This window comes from Neovison vison, chromosome X (assembly GCF_020171115.1).
Source record: "Neovison vison isolate M4711 chromosome X, ASM_NN_V1, whole genome shotgun sequence".
NCBI classification, from domain to species: domain Eukaryota; kingdom Metazoa; phylum Chordata; class Mammalia; order Carnivora; family Mustelidae; genus Neogale; species Neogale vison.
In genome coordinates this window covers 69769466-69789249 of record NC_058105.1, presented here as the reverse complement: position 1 = coordinate 69789249, position 19784 = coordinate 69769466, and the positions used below count along the sequence as shown (strand labels likewise).

Below are 19784 nucleotides of genomic sequence, written 5' to 3'. Positions count from 1 at the left end.
AAAAATAGTTACTAAAATGAGTACCTGAGCATCGGAGGGAGTGGGCCAGTTCTGTAGCCATAACTTGTATGATTAGACCAATTCGAAGTCGAAACATTTCGGCAAAGAGGCTAGGCTGAGTTCGCATATACATGGCTAGATATACCATTATTTCCTGTGCGTGGAATGAATATAGAAAAAATTATGGTCCAGGTCTCACAAAGCACCAGATCAAATGAAAACAAAAATATCAATCACCATATTAGATGTCATAATTCTGCTCACCTGTGTAAGGATCGAGATGCTCATGTCCCCTTCACTGGCTTCATCTATCAGCTGAGTGAGCACTTCATAGGGCAGAGGTCTGAAGGAGAAGATGGTGAAAGACAAAATTCTGTCACTGTTTAAGCTTCAGTACACAGAGAAAATAAAAAACCTTCAGTGTTTAAAAAAGCTTCAGTGTTTAATCATTGTTGGTAGCATTTGGTTCTTTCAGTCCTTAAAAGTTCATTGCCTCCCCAAACCACTTTGGCCTCTGTCAACTCAGGAGAGCTCTCCTCTTTCCTCTCTAAAGCTAGATTGCCTTTCTTCTTCAAACTTTTATTTAAAAATCACCCACGAGGTCTTTCCACACCAGTCTTTCATGGTTAATTCTTAACATATGACAAGTAACCATTATGGCCAGAAAGTAATAAACTAAATTTAAGCTTTGCCTTTTGGAAACCATTTTGTTATTTTATGATCATACCTTAGTTATATTGATTTTATAGTTTCATCAGTTTACACACACACACACACACACAGAGAAATAAGCATACCTCTTCCCACACTTTTGACTCTCCTTTGATACTAATCACTCTGGAGGAATGGGGCATGGACAATGCCATCTTCTTTTGGATTGCCACAGTAGTGGCAAAAATTGATCTGATTTGTGATAAAAACGTTCTGTTTGCTAAGAGTAAGGTATTATGGGTTGAATTGTGTGCTGTCAAAGTTCATATATTGAAATCCTAGCCTAGAGTCCCTCAGAGTGTGACCTTATTTGGAGATGAGGTTTTTACAGAGGCAATTAAGTTCGAGTAAGGTCATTGATTGGGTCCTAATCCTTTATGCCTGGTGTTCTTATATAAAAATTTGGGAAATCTGGACACAAAGACACATATAGAGGGAAGAATTTGTGAAGAGACATAAGGAGAAAACAGCCATCTATACGTCAAAGAGAGAGGCTTGGAAGAAAGTCTAGAGTATAGCAAATATTTTGTGGATGCTAATTCTAGTTGCCTGCCCTGTTTTGGACCGCCTTTGGATGTAAGGCTCAGGAAAGCCAATAAGTAAAAAACAAGTACAAAAACAAAAACCATCACCACCACACACACAAAAAAAACCATAAAAAGCAAACTACATTTGCATACTACTTCTTGTGGATATACTCTTTCATTCACTCATGCCCTGTCATTATCAACATTCTCATGCCAAGTGTCGCTGACAGAAGCCCACACAGGTAGGCCATTATCATTCAGTAACAGATTAGGGAAAGAGAATTGTGGTCAGTTCACACAGCTCCTTAAGGTCTCAGAGAAACTTGATCAAACCAACCAAAAACCATACTCACGCAGAGATGGTCTTCTCTCGAGGTTCTGGAGGGAGTCCCACTGTCAAATGTTTCTGGTGGGAGAGAAGGGCTGTGCAGGCCTAAGAAGAGAGAGCATAACAGCATTATCCTTCCCATACCACTTTAGCTTTCCATGACAATTACTCTCGGCCCACAGACCTCTGCTTCCCCTTAATTTATTTGAGACACCAAACCATCTTTTTCAGGAAATATGTAAATCTGAAGAGAGAGATTTTTAAGAAGAAACAATGAGGTATTTTTATCTCCTAAGAGATAGGAAGTTTAGCCTACTGTAAATTCATTCTTCTTTTTTTTTACAAAGGAACTGTTTCTTTAATCTAACGTAGTTTTTTTTTTTTTTTGGTATCATCTATAACTATTTATTTTTTTCCAATTTATTTATTTTCAGAAAAACAGTATTCATTATTTTTTTTCACCACACTCAGTGCTCCATGCAAGCCGTGCCCGCTATAATACCCACCACCTGGTACCCCAACCTCCCACCCACCCCCGCCACTTCAAACCCCTCAGATTGTTTTTCAGAGTCCATAGTCTCTCATGGTTCACCTCCCCTTCCAATTTACCCAAAAGCACATACCCTCCCCAATGTCCATAACCCTACCCCCCTTCTCCCAATCCCCCTCCCCCCAGCAACCCACAGTTTGTTTCGTGAGTGTAAATTCATTCTTAAGCTGTAGAATTCTTGTCATTTATAACATCTTATCATTTATAAACTTCGGTATTGTGCACTTGACATTCAGAGACAAAAAAACGAATTGAGTATCAGGAACTTTATGCCAGGATTAGATGTTGTGCTTGCCTTAAAAATCAAGTATGGGGCTGGGGTGCCTGGGTGGCTCAGTGGGTTAAGCCGCTGCCTTCGGCTCAGGTCGTGATCTCAGGGTCCTGGGATCGAGTCCCGCATCGGGCTCTCTGCTCAGCAGGGAGCCTGCTTCCCTTCCTCTCTCTCTGCCTGCCTCTCTGCTTACTTGTGATCTCTCTCTGTCAAATGAATAAATAAAATCTTTAAAAAAAATCAAGTATGGGGAACTTGGCTGGCTCAGTCAGTTAAGTGACTGCCTTCAACTCAGGTCATGATCCTGGAGCCCTGGAATCGGGTCCCCACATTGAGCTCCCTGCTTGGCGGAGAGTCTGCTTCTCCCTCTGACCCTCCCCCTTCTCATGCTCTCTCTTAAATACATAAATAAAATCTTAAAAAAATCAATTACAGAAACTGATTTTTAAAAAGCACCTCCATTTAGATTTGGTATCAATTCAAGCAGAATTTATAGTACCTCATCAAGTGCTTCCACCTTTTTCCTTAGGATTCCAGAGATGTGTCGTGTCAGGCCCCAGTGACGGATTTCTCCAACTCTGACATAGAGCTCAGTAAGCAGCTCTCGGACTGTCGTAGCCCCTTCATCATATAATTCAGGGTCCCAGTCAGGTCCTCTGGAATGTTAAAGAGAGACCTACATTAGTTTAAGTAAAGCTGCTGGCAACAATCATTTGTTTCAGTGTTATAACAGACACACCTGTTTTTGATAGGTCTTCCTCATTAGGCAATAAAAGTTATTTACTAGGAATCCTTATAAATGTATGATTAATAGTTGCCCCTGAACCCCAAATACCTAGATGAGAACAAGTCTTAGTTTCAGGTGTGCTTTGACAAAACGCGTTCTTTTACCCTCTTCACAGGCTTTGACGTAGCTGAAAACAAAGTCAAAGACTTATTTTAACTATTGAAAGTTCAGGAAGTACACTACACTTAGGAAACTAATAGAGATTTAAGAAAAAGATGTGTGCGGGACGCCTGGGTGGCTCAGTTGGTTAAGCAGCTGCCTTCGGCTCAGGTCATGATCCCAGCATCTTGGGATCGAGTCCCACATCGGGCTCCTTGCTCAGCGGGGAGCCTGCTTCTCCCTCTGCCTCTGCCTGTCATTCTGTCTGCCTGTGCTCGCTCTCTCTCCCTCTCTCTCTTGACAAATAAATAAAATCTTTTAAAAAAAAAGATGTGTGCTTATTTGTAAAGGATACATACACATTATTGTTGTAGAGATTACTATAACACAAGTCAACTGTGAAGTATCATAAAATATATGTAAAGTGCTATGAAATTGAGAATTTAATTTAAGATGAAGGTATATTATTTATTAAACAATGTTAAGACAATCAAGTAGCCATCTGAAAAAGAAGCTGGATTCATGCCTTACATCAGAATTCCATCAGAATTCTGAACATCAGAATTGCATCAGAATTCTGAACATTTGATATACTTGGAATTCTGAACATCAGAATTCCAAGTATATAAAAGATTTAAGCGTAAAGGTACTAGAAAAAATTTGGGAGAACTACTTTATAACTCTGGGGGAAGAGTACTATTTAACTATAATCTATAAAAAGAAGCCATAAAAGAAATAGTGATTTATATACATAAAAACAACAAAATACATTTTGCAGAAAACCACTGTAAGCAAAGTTGTCAGACAAACTACAAATAGAAAAATATTTACAATTCATAGGCCAATTTCTCTCATATAAAGAAATTCAACAAAGGAGCCCGAGTGGCTCAGTTGGTTAAGCGTCAGATTCTTGATTTTGGCTCAGGTCCTGATCTCTGGGTCATGAGATCGAGCCCTGAATTGGGTTCCACGCTCAGTGGGAGTCTCCTCCCTCTCTCTCCCTCTCCTTCTGCCCCTCACCCCGCTCATGATCTCTCTGAAAGAAAGAAAGAACTGCAACAAATAGATAATAATAATAAAAAAAGAAAAGACAGATAAGAAAATATGGTCAAATACTCATGGATTTATTAATTTATTTTTTATCATGACCTGAGCTGAAGGCAGCTGCTTACCTGACTGGGCCACCCAGGCGCCCGAATACTGATGAATTTTCTCTTACTATGTGTCTGATCACACACATAGTAAGAGAAAATCAAAATTTACACCAAGATAACACTTTTTAAAGTCTATCATGTTGTCAAAAAAACCCAAATTTGATAACACTGCATTGGTAAGGCTTTGGGAAAGTAGGTACTCTCAATATCTTGCTGGTGGGAGTGAAAATTGGGGTACTCTCCCTGGAGAGGTATTTGAAAATATGTATTAATATTAAAAATCTATATTCTAAAAAAACTATATTCTTTGATCTAGGAATTTTAATTCTGGCATATCTGGAGGATAGACTCCACACATGAGAAATGATACACACGGTGAGGATATTTGCTATAGCATTGTCTGGGATAGTGAATCATGGGAAACAATCCAAATGTCCCTCAGTAGGAGGCTGGTTAAATTATGGTATGGTCACAAACAATGGAAGCTGTGGAACTATTAAGAAAATATGATGTAGGTCTAGATTGTGACAGATTTTATGTTTTAACATGACTCCAACAATGTTCCATCTAACATGCTCTTCTTACAGTGTGACTTTTATAGTCTTCCCGTGAAGAGGGTGGGGGGGTCTGTGTTCTCTCCCCTTCAACACAGGCATGCTTGTGGGTAAGTTGAAAGTGGTGCTGTATGATTTCTGAGGCTAGGTCATAAACATTAAGGCAGCTTCCACTTGGTCCTTTGATGGGGCACATACTCTTGGAACCTAGACATCAGACTGTGAGGAAGTAGAGAGATGTAAGGGGGAGGTCATTTGTAGGTGTTCTGGATGACAGCCCCAGGTGAGGTGCCAGTCAACAACCAGTATGAACCCCTAGATATATGAGAGGACAACCTCATGGTGACTTCAGCCCCAGATGCTGTCGGACCACAGCTGAATGAGATCCCACATGACAACTGCCTAGTTGAGCTTGGGACAAGCTCCAGAGCTGTGACAGATGATTTAAACACTTTTTGCTTGTATTATCTTAAGCCACTGAGTTTTGGGGTTATTTGTTAAGCAGTCACAGATAAATGGAATATATATGTAATGAATTTCAAGAAAAATAGTTTTAGGGATAAAAAAGCAAGGTACAGAACAGTGCATATACTATGCTCCCATTTGGTGAAACAGGTGTGAAATTACATGCATATATGCTTTATTTACCTACATATGCACAAACTGTCCCTGGATGGATACACAAACAACCAATAACACTGACTGCCTATGAGCTGGGGAACCAGATATCTGGGGACCAGAGGTGGGAAAAAGACTTTTTATCCTCTCCCTGTATCCTTTTGCACTTCAAAAAGTTTGAGCCATGATAATGTAATATCTATTCAATATGTTAAATTATAGGAAACATGTACTATATAACATATTTACTATGCTAAATATATTAAAATAATAACTATGAATTTAATATATTAAATATATTTTTAAAAACATGAAATACAAAGTACCAGAGGAAGAGTCAACAATGGATTAAAAAAACAGTGAATGAAAGTTTGAAGAGTAACAGGATATTTACAGTTCCAAAGTATATCTCCACACAACACTTTTTTTAAAAAGATTTTTTATTTATTTATTTTATTTATTTGAGAGAGAGACAGTGAGAGAGAGCATGAGCAAGGAGAAGGTCAGAGAGAGAAGCAGACTCCCCGTGGAGCTGGGATCCCGATGTGGGACTCGATCCCAGGACTCCGGGGTCATGACCTGAGCCGAAGGCAGTCGTCCAACCAACTGAGCCACCCAGGCGTCCCCACACAACACTTTTTTTTTTTTTAAAGATTTTATTTATTTGACAGAGATCACAAGTAGGCAGAGAGGCAGGCATAGAGAGGGAGTGGGGGGAGCAGGCTCTCTGCTGAGCAGAGAGCCTGATGCGGGGCTTGATCCCAGAACCCTGGGATCATGATCTGAGCTGAAGGCAGAGGCTTTAACCCACTGAGCCACCCAGGCGCCCCACCACACAACACTTTTTAATTACAAAATGCAACATAAAGATTTTACAGTGGAGGAATGTGGAAGATACTACCCTTACCAAGTGATAAAACCAGCAATGGGACTCATTGACACCATGTGCCCTCCTGATATGAAACACTGAGAAGAACTCAGCATGACTGCAGTGGTATTCCTGCCCAAAATGCATAACCTGAATTTAATTATGAGCAAACTCCAAATGAACCATAATTTAGGGACATTCTATAAAAAATAATTCATCTGTGTGCTTCACAAATGCCCCTAATATGAAAAATAAAGACTCAAGAACTGTTCCAGACTAAAGGGGACTGGGGACACATGAGAATTGAATGAGATGCATAACTTACATTTTCTTTTGCTGTAAAGACATTCCTGGGACAACTGGCAAATACAGTCTGTAGATTAGATAGTATCATTTTTTAAAAAAGATTTTATTTATTTACTTGTCAGAGAGAGAGAGAGAGAGAGAGAGAGAGAGAGAGAGAGAGAGAACACAAGCAGGGGGGTGGCAGGCAAAGGGAGAAGCAGGTTCCCTGTTGAGCAAGGAGCCCAATGTGGGGCTCGATCCCAGAACCCTGAGATTATGACCCAAGCCGAAGGCAGATGCTTAACCAACTGAGCCATCCAGGCATCCTGGTCATAGTATTGTTTAAACATTAATTTCTTTTTCTTTTTTTAATAAAAAATTCTTTTTTAAAAAAAGATTTTATTTATTTATTTGACACAGAGAGAGCTCACAAGTTGGCAGGGAGGCAGGCAGAGAGAGGGAGAAGCAGACTCCCTGCTGAGCAGAAAACCCAATGTGGGCCTCAATCCCAGGACCCTGAGATCACGACCTGAGCTGAAGGCAGAGGCTCAACTCACTGAGCCACCCAGGTGCCCCCTCTCTCTCTCTCCCTTTTTTTTTTTTTAAAGATTTTATTTATTTAGAGAGTACAAGAGTGGGGGGAAGGCCAGACAGAGAGAGAGAGAATCTCAAGACTCTGAGCTAAGCAGGGAGCCCAATGTGGGGCTCCATCCCAGGACTCTGAGATCATGATTTGAGCTGAAATCATGAGTTGGACACTTAACCAACTGCACCACCCAGGAGCCCCTAATTTTCTGATTATCGCAAATGTACTATGCTTATGTAAGAGAATTCCTAGTCTTTAGGAAATACACAATAGCCACTCAAATTCTTAGGGGTAGAAGGGGATCATGTCTGCCACTTACTCTCAAATGATACAGAAAAACATATATCTATATCTATGTCTATATCTATATATGATGACAGAGAGAATGAGAGAAAGAGAGATTAAACCTGAGGAATATGGGTGAAGGACATCCATAAATTTTTTTGTACTATCCCTACAACTTTTCTCTACTTTTGAAATGGTCAAAAAAATAGATAAATGAATAATATTAAAGTACATGCTTTCACTGTACTGTCATTTGCAAATATCTTCTCCCATTCCGTGGGTTGCCTCTTTGTTTTTTTTATTGTTTCCTTTGCTGTGCAGAAGCTTTTGATTTTGATGAAGTCCCAAAAGTTTATTTTCACTTTTGTTTCCTTTGCCTTTGGAGACATATCTTGAAAGAAGTTGCTGTGGCTGATATCGAAGAGATTACTGCCTATGTTCTCCTCTAGGATTCTGATGGATTCCTGTCTCACGTTGAGGTCTTTTATCCATTTTGAGTTGATCTTTGTGTACGGTGTAAGAGAATGGTCGAGTTTCATTTTTCTACATATAGCTGCCCAGTTTTCCCAGCACCATTTATTGAAGAGACTGTCTTTTTTCCACTGTATATTTTTTCCTGTTTTGTCGAAGATTAATTGACCATAGAGTAGAGGGTCCATATCTGGGCTCTCTACTCTGTTTCACTGGTCTATGTGTCTGTTTTTATGCCAGTACCATGCTGTCTTGGTGATCACAGCTTTGTAATAAAGCTTGAAATCAGGTAACGTGATGCCCCCAGTTTTATTTTTGTTTTTCAACATTTCCTTAGCGGTTTGGAGTCTCTTCTGATTCCATACAAATTTTTGGATTATTTGCTCCAGCTCTTTGAAGAATACTGGTGGAATTTTGATCAGAATGGCATTAAAAGTATAGATTGCTCTAGGCAGTATAGACATTTTAACAATGTTTGCAAATGACAGTACAGACAAAAGGTTGATATCCAGGATCTATAAAGAACTCCTCAAACTCAACAAACACAAAACAGGCAAACATATAAAAAAATGGGCAGAAGATATGAACAGACACTTCTCCAATCAAGACATACAAATGGCTATCAGACACATGAAAAAATGTTCATCATCACTAGCCCTCAGGGAGATTCAAATGAAAACCACATTGAGATATCACCTTACACCAGTAAGAATGGCCAAAATTAGCAAGACAGGAAACAACATGTGTTGGAGAGGATGTGGAGAAAGGGGAACCCTCTTACACTGTTGGTGGGAGTGCAAGTTGGTGCAGCCTCTTTGGAGAACAGTGTGGAGATTCCTCAAGAAATTAAAAATAGAACTTCCCTATGACCCTGCAATTGCACTCCTGGGTATTTACCCCAAAGACACAGATGTAGTGAAAAGAAGGGCCATCTGTACCCCAATGTTTATAGCAGCAATGGCCACGGTCGCCAAACTGTGGAAAGAACCAAGATGCCCTTCAACGGACGAATGGATAAGGAAGATGTGGTCCATATACACTATGGAGTATTACGCCTCCATCAGAAAGGATGAATACCCAACTTTTGTAGCAACATGGATGGGACTGGAAGAGATTATGCTGAGTGAAATAAGTCAAGCAGAGAGAGTCAATTATCATATGGTTTCACTTATTTGTGGAGCGTAACAAACATCATGGAGGACAAGGGGTATTAGAGAGGAGAAGGGCGTTGGGGTAAATTGGAAGGGGAGGTGAATCATGAGAGACTATGGACTCTGAAAAACAATCTGAGGGGTTTGAAGTGGGGGGGGTGGGAGGTTGGGGTACCAGGTGGTGGGTATTATAGAGGGCACGGATTGCATGGAGCACTGGGTGTGGTGAAAAAATAATGAATACTGTTTTTCTGAAAATAAATAAATCAATTTAATAAAAAAAATACAAAAAAAGTACATGCTTTGAGATCTCATAATCAAGGATGAATCTTTTTATTTCTAGAGGTCAGAGAAAGCTTTCGGAGATGACAGATGAACTAGGCCTTGATGGACAGCTAGAATTCCAACAAGGAGAGATGGGGTGTGGTAAAGGAAAGAAGTCCAGGCAGAGGAAAGAACATGAGCCAAGGTGTAGAAAGAAATCTTGTATGGCCTGTGTTTTGGATATGACAAACAGTGGGCTATTTTGGTGAAAGTATTCACATTGTGAGGGGGGAACAATGGTAGATAAAGGTTGAAAATGGAATCAAAGAGGATGTATATTTGGCCACTGATTCCCAAGGGTAGTGGCGATGTTGCAGGGAGAGGCAGGAGATTAAGAGGAGTTGAAGATGACAACACAATATCAAGTCTGGGTGACTAAAAGAATGTTGATACTATGAACAGGGTTAGGGAGCAGTAGGTTTCTAACCAAGACAGTGAAGTGGAGTTTAGTTTAGACATGCTGAGTAAGAAGACATATATAAATTCCAAATAGAATTAAGGACATAAAGATAGCTTTTTAAGAAGAATTTATTTATTTATTTATTTGAGAGAGAGCGAGAGTGAGCACACATGGGGAGGGCAGAGGGAGAGGGAGAAGCAGACTCCCTGCTGAGTAGAGAGCCCCAGGCCTCTGAGATCATGACCTGAGTGGAAGGCAGTTGCTTAACTGACTGAGCCACCCAGGTGCCCTGACATAGAAATTTCTTTAAAAATTATTAAAGGTATTTAAAATATTTTTAAAATTCTGGGTGGGGGGGAATGCATGAAAAGAAATCCAAAAGCCAAAAAGGAAAAGTCTGACAGATCTGATGATATAAAAAGTAAACCTCTGCATAGAGAAATGTATATAAGTAATTAGCAAATTAATTGGAAAAATATCTGCAGCAAGCATAACAAACAAAATAGTGATATATATTATCAATAAGAAAAATATAAATAACTCAATAGAGAACAAAGAAAGGTTATAAACAGACAATTTGCAGAAGGAATGCTAATCAACAGAGATAGGAAACCCCACCTCCCCACTTCCACTCTTAAATCCATGAGGAATATTGGGCAGAATTCCAAGTGTGTTAAAACCCATGCAGCACATCTATATAATCTACTCAGGTGGTTTGACATTACCTGGAATACTAGTTTTAAAGAGACTGCAGGTTCAATCAGATGTTATGGTGAAGTTAGTAATACAGGGTTAGATGAAGAAAACCCACGTTAGGAACAGAAGAGCTGGCAGTCAACCGTGGATGATATGACTTGGTGGGAAAGTAGAAGCTTCTCAGGTACAACTCCCTTTGTTTGCTGGTATCAACTACCTGACTGAATCTTCAGTTTTCATTCAAGCTACAGTCATTCTGTCCTTACCCCTTATCTCGTTTAACCTTCTCTATCTTTTCATTATTTTCCATTTAGCCTTGTGCCTGGCACATAATAAGCACTCAACAGGTATTTGTTGAAAAGATGTGCCTCACCCTAGAGGAAGAACGAAAGAAGCAGAGGTATCAAAATAATAAGACCCCATGTCATTTTTTTGGGCAGAAGCACATAACAAGGTTTATTGGGTGGCACTTAGGGTTGTATGAGAAGCGAAGTCCCTCACAGCAGGAGACTGTCTAGAGGCTTAGCTAGAGCACCAGCTCTACCTTCCAGAAGGCGTCAGGGCAAGGAAACTCCCAGGGGAGAGGGGAAGAGGAAGTTACACATCTAGGTTATGTCCTTCAGTAGCACTGTTGGGGATTCTCTAGGGTAGAGAGCAGTGGTTTGGGGTATTTGTGGCCCTGGGCTTAACTCTTATGGCAGATGTGGAGTAGGTTTCAAGGAGTGTGAAGAGCAGGCAGGCCCCGAATGGCTAAAAATACATTTGGGCTGGTTTTGATACAATTGGTTGTACAAAAATTTGATTCTGGGGCTGGTCGGCTTTTCAGATGTATTTTTCACTTTCTCATTAACCACCAGGATCTGATGGAAGCAGCATGGGGTCTGGAGTCAGACAAATCCAGGGGACTTCATTACAGCCTAGAGGGTCTGAAAGTCCCAGATCCCTACCTGGTCTTCTTTGACACCACCCTGGCAGTAGGGGAAGGTAGAGGAGACAAGTCGGTGCTGCAGATTTTTCTATGGTAGGAGCAGTTATTGTCTAAAAGTTGTCTGTCTTGCTAGTCTGCCCTTTCCTGGTCCTTTGTCTAGAAAGAACAGGTTTTTCTGAAGGCTCCGGTCATCTGTGCCCATTGGCGTTTTCAAGGTGCTGGCTTCTCCAGCATCTGACGCAGGATTATATGAGATGACAAAAAAACCTGGGTACGTAATGTGGTAATCACCTTGTCAATCCTCAGAGCCTGATATCCTTAACCAGTCTTCTTTCTTCTTTCTACCTTTTAACACCTTGTTATGTTTGTTTTCTAAATAATGTCCTCTTGTACTTAGCAGAAGGAACAGAGAGAGATGCATGTATTCTGTCTTGTCTGGAACTAGAAGTCCCATTGTGGTTATATTTTAAGAGCTTCATTGACTTTTAGAAATAATACTGAAATATTTAGGAATGAAATGATAAAGCATCTGATCTCTTTTTCAAAATAATCTGGGAGAAAGCGAGAATATAGATGGGACAAGATTAACCACATGTTTATCATTGTTCAGGCTGGGTGATGTGGCCCCAAGTGTTCATTATGCTATTCTCTCTATTTTTGTAGAAATTTAGACGTTTCTGTCCTAGAAAGTAAAAAAGAAAAGTTACTCTCCTCTGTGGAGGCTGGGATTGAGGAGAACAAGGCAGAAATAGGAAGACTTGTTAGAAAACCATAGCAAGAGTCCTGGTGAGAGACACAGACGTGAGTGAAGGTAGCCATGCTAGCGATGCAGAAGATAAATACTTAGAGGAAAAACTGAATAGCCTTGGTGCTTAACTGGATATGGGGCGAAGCTTGCTGATTAGGTAGGTGTTGATTTCAACCACAAGGATGTAGAATTTCAGAATGTGACTCCACTTTTAATGTTTGACTGCTGACTGCTTACAAGTCCTACCACCCCTCTTTCCTTTCCAGCCTACACCTGGGCAAGACGTCAGGGAAATCCAAGGGTTCTGTCCTTCGGTGCCGGTTAAGAACCTTTTCCCCAGCCTCACCTCCTAATCATAATAAAAGCCCAACACAGCCTCCTTTCCCTGCTCACTTAAATCTTTTTTTTTTAACCAACCTGGGAATCTGTTCCACTCTTCCAAGAAGTCTCATTATGTGAGTAATAAACATTTTACACTCTTTTGGTACATGGTTGGTATCATCAGTCTCAATATCCAAACCAAATTTAGGGGAGGGGAGCCCATCCTGCTTCTTCAAGTTGATGACTACATTAATAAATGAGAAGGTTCAGGTTATATTTGGAGGGGAAGTGAGGGATAGGAGGGAGTTCAATTTGGGCATACTGAGTTTGAGGTACTTACATATAATGTACCTAGCAGGGTTCTGGACACATAGCAAATTACTCAGAAATGCTAGTTTATTGTTTTCTGTAAGCCTCTGTGTTCATACTCCTTTTGAGTTAAGAATTTATTTATCTTTGGATTTTTACCAAATAACGGAGGCTTGAAATAACCATAAATAACATAACAGTTATTGGTCACCTACTATGTAACAGGCATTTTATCAGAGACTTTGCATATATTGTATCTTGCTTAATCTTTACAACAGTTCTATGAGGTTGGTATAATCCAAATTTTATAAATGAGAACAGCTGAGACTTGAGGTTACACAGTGTGTAGGTTGCAAAATTCAAATCCAGACACTCCAAAGTTGAGCTGTGTTTACTATATTTTACTTCCTCTCCATGTGAACATGAAAGGAGACAGAATATTTATCACTTACTTCAGAGTATACAGCATGTAAAGGATATCAGCTTGTTCCTGTAAGCTGGAGGTCTCCTTCAACTGTAAAACCAGTGCCTTGAAGTCCACCTCCCCAGACTGGTCTCTGGGAAGATGCATTTCTACACGAACAGAGGGAACCTTTAGTTTGAGAAAGGATAAAAAGAAAAAAAAATTAAGTCCACAAGTGTCCAACTTAAATAATGCCCTAGAGTATTGATCTTTTCACCTCTAAACCTTTTCCATAAGAATTCCCTAAATTTTGATAAGAAGTAAAACAAAAACAATGAAACCTTCAAAATGAATGATGTAGCAATTCAGTTTTCTTAGAGCCTGGCTAGAAAAGGCCGCTAGAGGGGAGTGAAGTTGGGGGATGGGGTAACTGGGTGATGGGCATTAAGGAAGACATGTGATGTAATGAGCATTGGGTGTTATATAAGACCCCGGAAAAAATAATACAGTATATGTTAATTAATTGAATTTAAAATAAAAACAAAAAGAAAGTGAAATAAAAAGGAGTATACCTTCACCAGGGTAACATTTTGCCTACCACCAGTTACTAGCAGAAATCATAATGGCTTGTTCTGTTATTCACCATATAGATGGCAGTTTTGCGAATGGCTGACAGAAAAAAATCTCATGTGCAAGTTTACCTGGTCCTCTTGTGGGCAATGAGGTGAGTCAAGTAAGTTGAATGAAGGCCGGGAGGCCTGAAATATCTTTGTAGGAAGATACATGTGAACATCTGCAAGAGGTTGACATTTATGGGAAAGGTTAGATAACTTAGGAGACTAAAAAAATAATTCACAGTTATATGCAACTGATAACTTCTTGAACACTACACCTGAAACACATAATGTACTATCAGTCGGCTAACTGAATTCAAATAAAAACAATTCAGTTCCCCTCAAAATGAAGTTGCACAGGAGCTGTTCTCTATAGAACAAGAGTGAGAAATTTATCGTTTCTTGCTAATATCACAGAAAAGAAATATGAATGTCAGATAATTTAAAGATTGTTCAATCAAACATACTTTCAGTGGAATGCCTAGAACTGTAGCATCAAATGGCCATTTAAGATATTAAAGCCTATGAATGTAATCAATATCACAATGGTGCTATTACTGATACTTTGATAGAATACCACATGTAACAGAAAGAACCCAATTCTGTTTTCTATTTTCTGGACTGCCTTGGGAAAATATCTGGCTGTCAGCAGTTGGGTTTTCTTGAGAATAGACAAATGGATGAATCTATGTAGGGAGTCAGAAAATGTAGTGGCTGACCTACTTTGAGATATTCCTAATATTTTTATTTATAGTCCAAATACTTACCATAACCTCAAAGGAGAGACTGTCTTGTCACTTTCACCATTTTACAGATACAGAATGAGGGATACAGAGCTCAAAATATTGTTCAAGCAAGTAAGTAGCAGAGCCAGGAATTAAGCTCAAGTTTCCTGATTCACAATCTAGAAGTATAATTTAATAAAGCTGATGTCTTCAAATAAGCCCTTTGTCAAGGCAGCATCCTTAAAGGGTATGCTGAGCTCTTCCCTGTTCTCAGTGTTAAATGATTCATGTTTAATATCTGTGGTTAGTAATGGTCAATCAAGTTTTAGACAGCAAGAACATGCGTCTCAATCATTCTCATCATCTGTAAAATGTTACCATTTAGGTCCTCTCGGTGTGGCCAAGGAGCCCTTCTTCCCTTCATATGCAGCTACCATAGAGGCACTGACTACTCTTAGGAACCATGACTACTCCTAGCCTAGCAGTGTGTAGTAGAAGACACCCTTCATTCCCAATACCTACCAAAGGGGGGTAGTGGTCACGGGGAGGACAATGACAGAGTTGTTGAGGAATGAGTACTGTAGTTGACAAACACAGCTCTACACTGTTGGAACAACTGACTGTAAATATCACAGCTGACCTAAGGGAACCAGATGGAGCTTACTTAAGGGAGAGTATCTCCCTCTTCGTTGCGAGGTTAGCTTGTAATAGTTTTCAGTGCTTTCTCTTTAAATAAAAGTGCTTCCGAAGGAGTAACTTTCCCAAAGGAAACACCTTCTTCCATCATTTAATACAGATGTTAAAATGCTCCATGTCTCTTGTTCTGGCTGCTTTTCTTGATGTAGTGGTTAAATCAGACCGCATAGTGCTATCGATAGCAAAATTATACCCAATTCACTAACTTTCCAAATATTTGAGTGCCTGACATGTCCCTTCTGTCTGAGATGCTGAGGATAAAGCACTGAACAAAACAGAGCTTCTGCTTACACTGTAATACAAACCCCACCCCCATCCTGGGCTGCACGTCAATCCTGTGCCTGACTCCAGTGAGTCATGGCATTACTCACTCTGTACATGCAGCTCCTTGGCCTTGGTCACCAAGGACATTAAATCGCAGGTTGTTTGCACAGCAGCTCGGAACAGATCTAGCCCTCCCTTCTGTGAGGTAGGGGCTAGTTTAGCATGGGGAGTAGTGTGCGCCAAAAGGTGATCTAAATAACGAGCAACTTCATCACCACAGTGAGCTGCAAGGTTAGTGGGGGTAGGGGGAAGAGAAAAAAAATGAACATTTTAGTTATTTCACAATCTGCCCCACCAACTAGAATGCTCAGCTCCTGTGCCCATGACACAGCACCGGAAGTAGGTTGTTTTAGATCATGGCGCGGGTCAAGGTTGTGATTACTGTACTGTCTTGCAGCTTTACCTTTTAGAAACTAGGGCCATTTATGAGGACCTACCTGTTCTTCAACTTTGCTTTCACAATATTAGGGCCCTTGAAAGCAGTATGAGCTTATTATAGGACAGGTAGGGCAAAGATTTCACAATCTGCGCCTGTATGTGTGATGGGGCTGGTGGTGGTAGCAGTGGTGGCAGAGGAGCGGAATAGGGCCCTTGGAGTCTCACTGGTAGGAGGAGACTTTGGTGAGCAAAGGCAAAAATCTTCCACTAAACACTGAACCTAGCTAAAGACAGACAAATCCCATAAATGGCGGCTACAGTTGCTAATGAAAAGAACAATCTCTGCGTGACCTTGGTGTCAAAAGGATTACTGGCCACACACTGGTCCTTTTCATTACTGTATTCATTTATTCACCAACTATTTATTGCCCACAATGTACTGGGGGTATATAGGTGCTGAGGTTTCAGTGGTGAAGAAGATAGATATGTTCCCTATTCTCTTAGACTCTCACACTCCCATATACCTCCTATAACATTCTCTTCTCATGGATCTTGATATTTCAGATTGTACATGAGCATTCGCGAAATTAATAGCTGGAAAAGCACGGTATTTGAATTACTACTAAAGTCTGTGAGGCCAATTATGCCTCATCTTTTTTGATCATCTTCAGTGATCTCTCCAGATGTTTTTCTGTGTTCTGATGTGATTTTTTAAAAATTATATATTTATTGGATAGAGAGAGCATGAGAGGGGGGCAGGTCAGAGGGGGAAGGAGACTCCCTGCTAAATGGGGAGCCTGATGCGGGACTTGATCCTGGGACTCCAGGATCGTGACCTGAGCCAAAGGCAGACACCTAATGAACTGAGCCACCCAGGGGCTCCTGTTTTGATATGATTAATGGAAACTAGCAAAGCTGTAAAAATGGAACTCATTCTTAGTGAAATCCTAATGACAATGAGTATAACCTTGAGCAATATAGATACTTGAGTGGAGGATTATGAGTAATATGGAGAGAAGTGTTCTTGGTACAGCAGGGCTGGCAAGTGATAAGCGCAGCCATTGGGAGACCCCTGATGAGTAAAACCAGAGAGTGACTCCGAATACATAACACCAAATATAGTAATACATATCATTACAAAGATAACATTTTAGAAAGTAATCTAAAAGAATAAGTGCTACAGAGGAAAGTCACAACTACCCATAGAATAGCAAACAATATGATTATTCTGGTCTGCTTTTCAAAATATTTATTTATGCCAAGATGGATATCTTAGATATTTGGTAATTATTAATGACAGGAAATAACTTTGAATTTAATGTATTTTTCCAGTGAAGAGATTCATGGTTTTCGATCTTACAGAAACAAATGCAGAGTGAATTAAATGGTACTTAGGTGAGTAAATGCTGAGCCCAAAAAATAAAATCATCCTCTGACTGAAAATGTATTGGTTTATTGTATATGAGATAATGCTTGCCACCTCACTAAGGAAAGCCAATTCATTTTTTTCTTTTCTCTAACACTCCACTCTCAAGATAAAGAAATTTGCTGCCTTAAGAAACAGGCTAATAGGCAAATACCCAGACAATGAAAGCAGGCAAACTGTACTTCAGATAGCTAGAAGAATTTGCTCCCATTGGCCCTTCTCCCTTTGGGATTCAAACAATGTAATTCTTGCCTTGCCTAGGTTAGTGTTTTAACACTTTAGGGTGTTTCTCAGCCATTTAAATATATGTCCTTATGATGTTTTCTCACTATATCATCCTTGTATTCTTAGTAGTCAATTATGTTGGTTGTGTTTTATTTGTCTAGTTTGCAATATGAAAGCAATAGGCACACCGAATAGGCTTTTTCAAACTAAGTAGACCTCCCTAGAGATTCCCATCGGCCCTGGTAACATTATATATAAAAAGCACTCTGAGTTTCTTAATTTTATGCTTTTAAATGTCAAAAAGCAGTACTCTATACATATAGTTCTCCTACTATGTACCTGATTAAACATCTCTCACTCCCCACTGCTTCCTCTCATTTTGAAATCACCAGCCATTTCATATATGCAGCATGGAAATCTTCCCTGACCTTAGTAAGAGATAGTCAAACTCCATACTCCACAATCACCGCAGGGATATTAGACCAGAAACCAAAGGTAAGTAGAAAGATGAAAAGTGAAGCCAAACAAAAGTAGAAATCTAGGTGTATTAAATAGGAGTGAGACTTCTGGCAGTGAGAAATATTAAGGAGGATGCTCAACACTACTTCGTATTCTTGCCCAGCAAGGCCATTGCCTTTATGATGCTCCCTTACCATTATGGGTTGAATCATAGTCATTCATCCAGTCGCCAGAGTCCAGCTCATTGTAGTTATCATCATAATCTTCACTGTACAGCTTACCCTCGGGTCCAGGATCCATGAAGCTCAAATGTGTGCAGCAAGATGTTGTTAAAAACTCTGACAATTTACCCGTTTGAATCCTGACAATTACAGGGCAAAGAGAAAACAGAAAATGAGAGGAAATCATTTTAAAACAACACATTTCAGTGAGAAAAGGGATACCTAGAATGTTTTTGGTTGGGGGACTGCTAATGCTTTTATATATTACTATAAATTTTGTAAATATAAAATTTTATGCACTCCTCAGCATGGTGTAGTATAGGCTGGGATGCTGTGTTAATGAAGACCACAGTTATGGGTTCACAATCTATCAGCAGATCAGTTTTGCTCTCCTTCACTTCCATATATTATGCTGTTAACTATGTTAAATGTCTGGCCAGACTCTCCATTAGCTGCAGAGAAGCTGGGACAGAAGGAAGAGAAATCATCACAAATCTATCACATCATTAAAAAAAATACTCAAAGATCATTTTGAAATTGAAAGATGATATTTGAAAATCTTATGAATTATAGAGGATTGTAGGCTATATCGCCCCTACTTAAAAAACTGATTGCAAAACCCAAAGTGTAAGTTAATAATACTGATTTTCTCAAGAACACAGTCTAGCACTGGGCGGAGAACATTATTGCTATGGCTGTTACCAACATCCTGTATCTATTCAGGACAAAATCAACTAAGGAATCTAGCACAAGGACTAAGTCTGGTCGTTTTCTCAAAGGAAGGGACATTGTCCTCCTCTCCATGAAGAGGAGTACTGCGCTTCCCACTTCCTTTCACAGACTGGAGGGGCTGTCCTTCTGCCTTCAGCAAGGCAAGCCATGGGTCACTGTTCAAGCAAAAAACCCACTGAAAGCAGAATTGGTGGACAGACTTAATAAAGGCCATTATTCAAAACAGATGTAAAAAAGAAGAAAAAGAAGCCAGCTTGAAGGTGTTCCCAAAGGCCAGACCTTGGATAATTTGAACATTGAAATAAACAATGACAGAAATGGAGCATAGCTTATTGAATAAAATCAGAATCCATGAATCTGGGGCGCCTGGGTGGCTCAGTGGGTTAAAGCCTCTGCCTTCGGCTCAGGTCATGATCCCAGGGTCCTGGGATCGAGCCGTATTGGGCTTTCTGCTCAGCAGGAAGCCTATTTCCCTTTCTCTCTCTCTGCCGGCCTCTCTGCCTACTTGTGATCTCTGTCTGTCAAATAAATAAATAAATACACTTAAAAAAAAAGTCCTTTAGAATCCACGAATCTATGCTACACTAAAAATACAAAATAAAAGGGGATA

At 39.9% G+C, this 19784-nt stretch overlaps 1 protein-coding gene across 5 annotated transcripts in view; it reads right to left on the bottom strand.

Moving 5' to 3' along the window:
- The window catches only part of PHKA1 (phosphorylase kinase regulatory subunit alpha 1), a 142432-nt gene that overhangs the window by 16796 nt on the left and 105852 nt on the right, over positions 1 to 19784 (bottom strand). For 3 of the 5 annotated variants that reach the window (XM_044236021.1, XM_044236022.1, XM_044236023.1), the window contains exons 18-25: positions 18416 to 18582; positions 15781 to 15957; positions 14076 to 14167; positions 13424 to 13563; positions 2887 to 3043; positions 1592 to 1671; positions 265 to 343; positions 25 to 154 (exon numbers count right to left, since the gene is read on the bottom strand). In XM_044236021.1, coding sequence (XP_044091956.1) covers positions 25 to 154; positions 265 to 343; positions 1592 to 1671; positions 2887 to 3043; positions 13424 to 13563; positions 14076 to 14167; positions 15781 to 15957; positions 18416 to 18582 — 1022 coding nt within the window. The remainder of the gene's footprint in view (positions 1 to 24; positions 155 to 264; positions 344 to 1591; positions 1672 to 2886; positions 3044 to 13423; positions 13564 to 14075; positions 14168 to 15780; positions 15958 to 18415; positions 18583 to 19784) is intronic. The other 2 variants (XM_044236024.1, XM_044236025.1) reach the window with 1 other exon arrangement.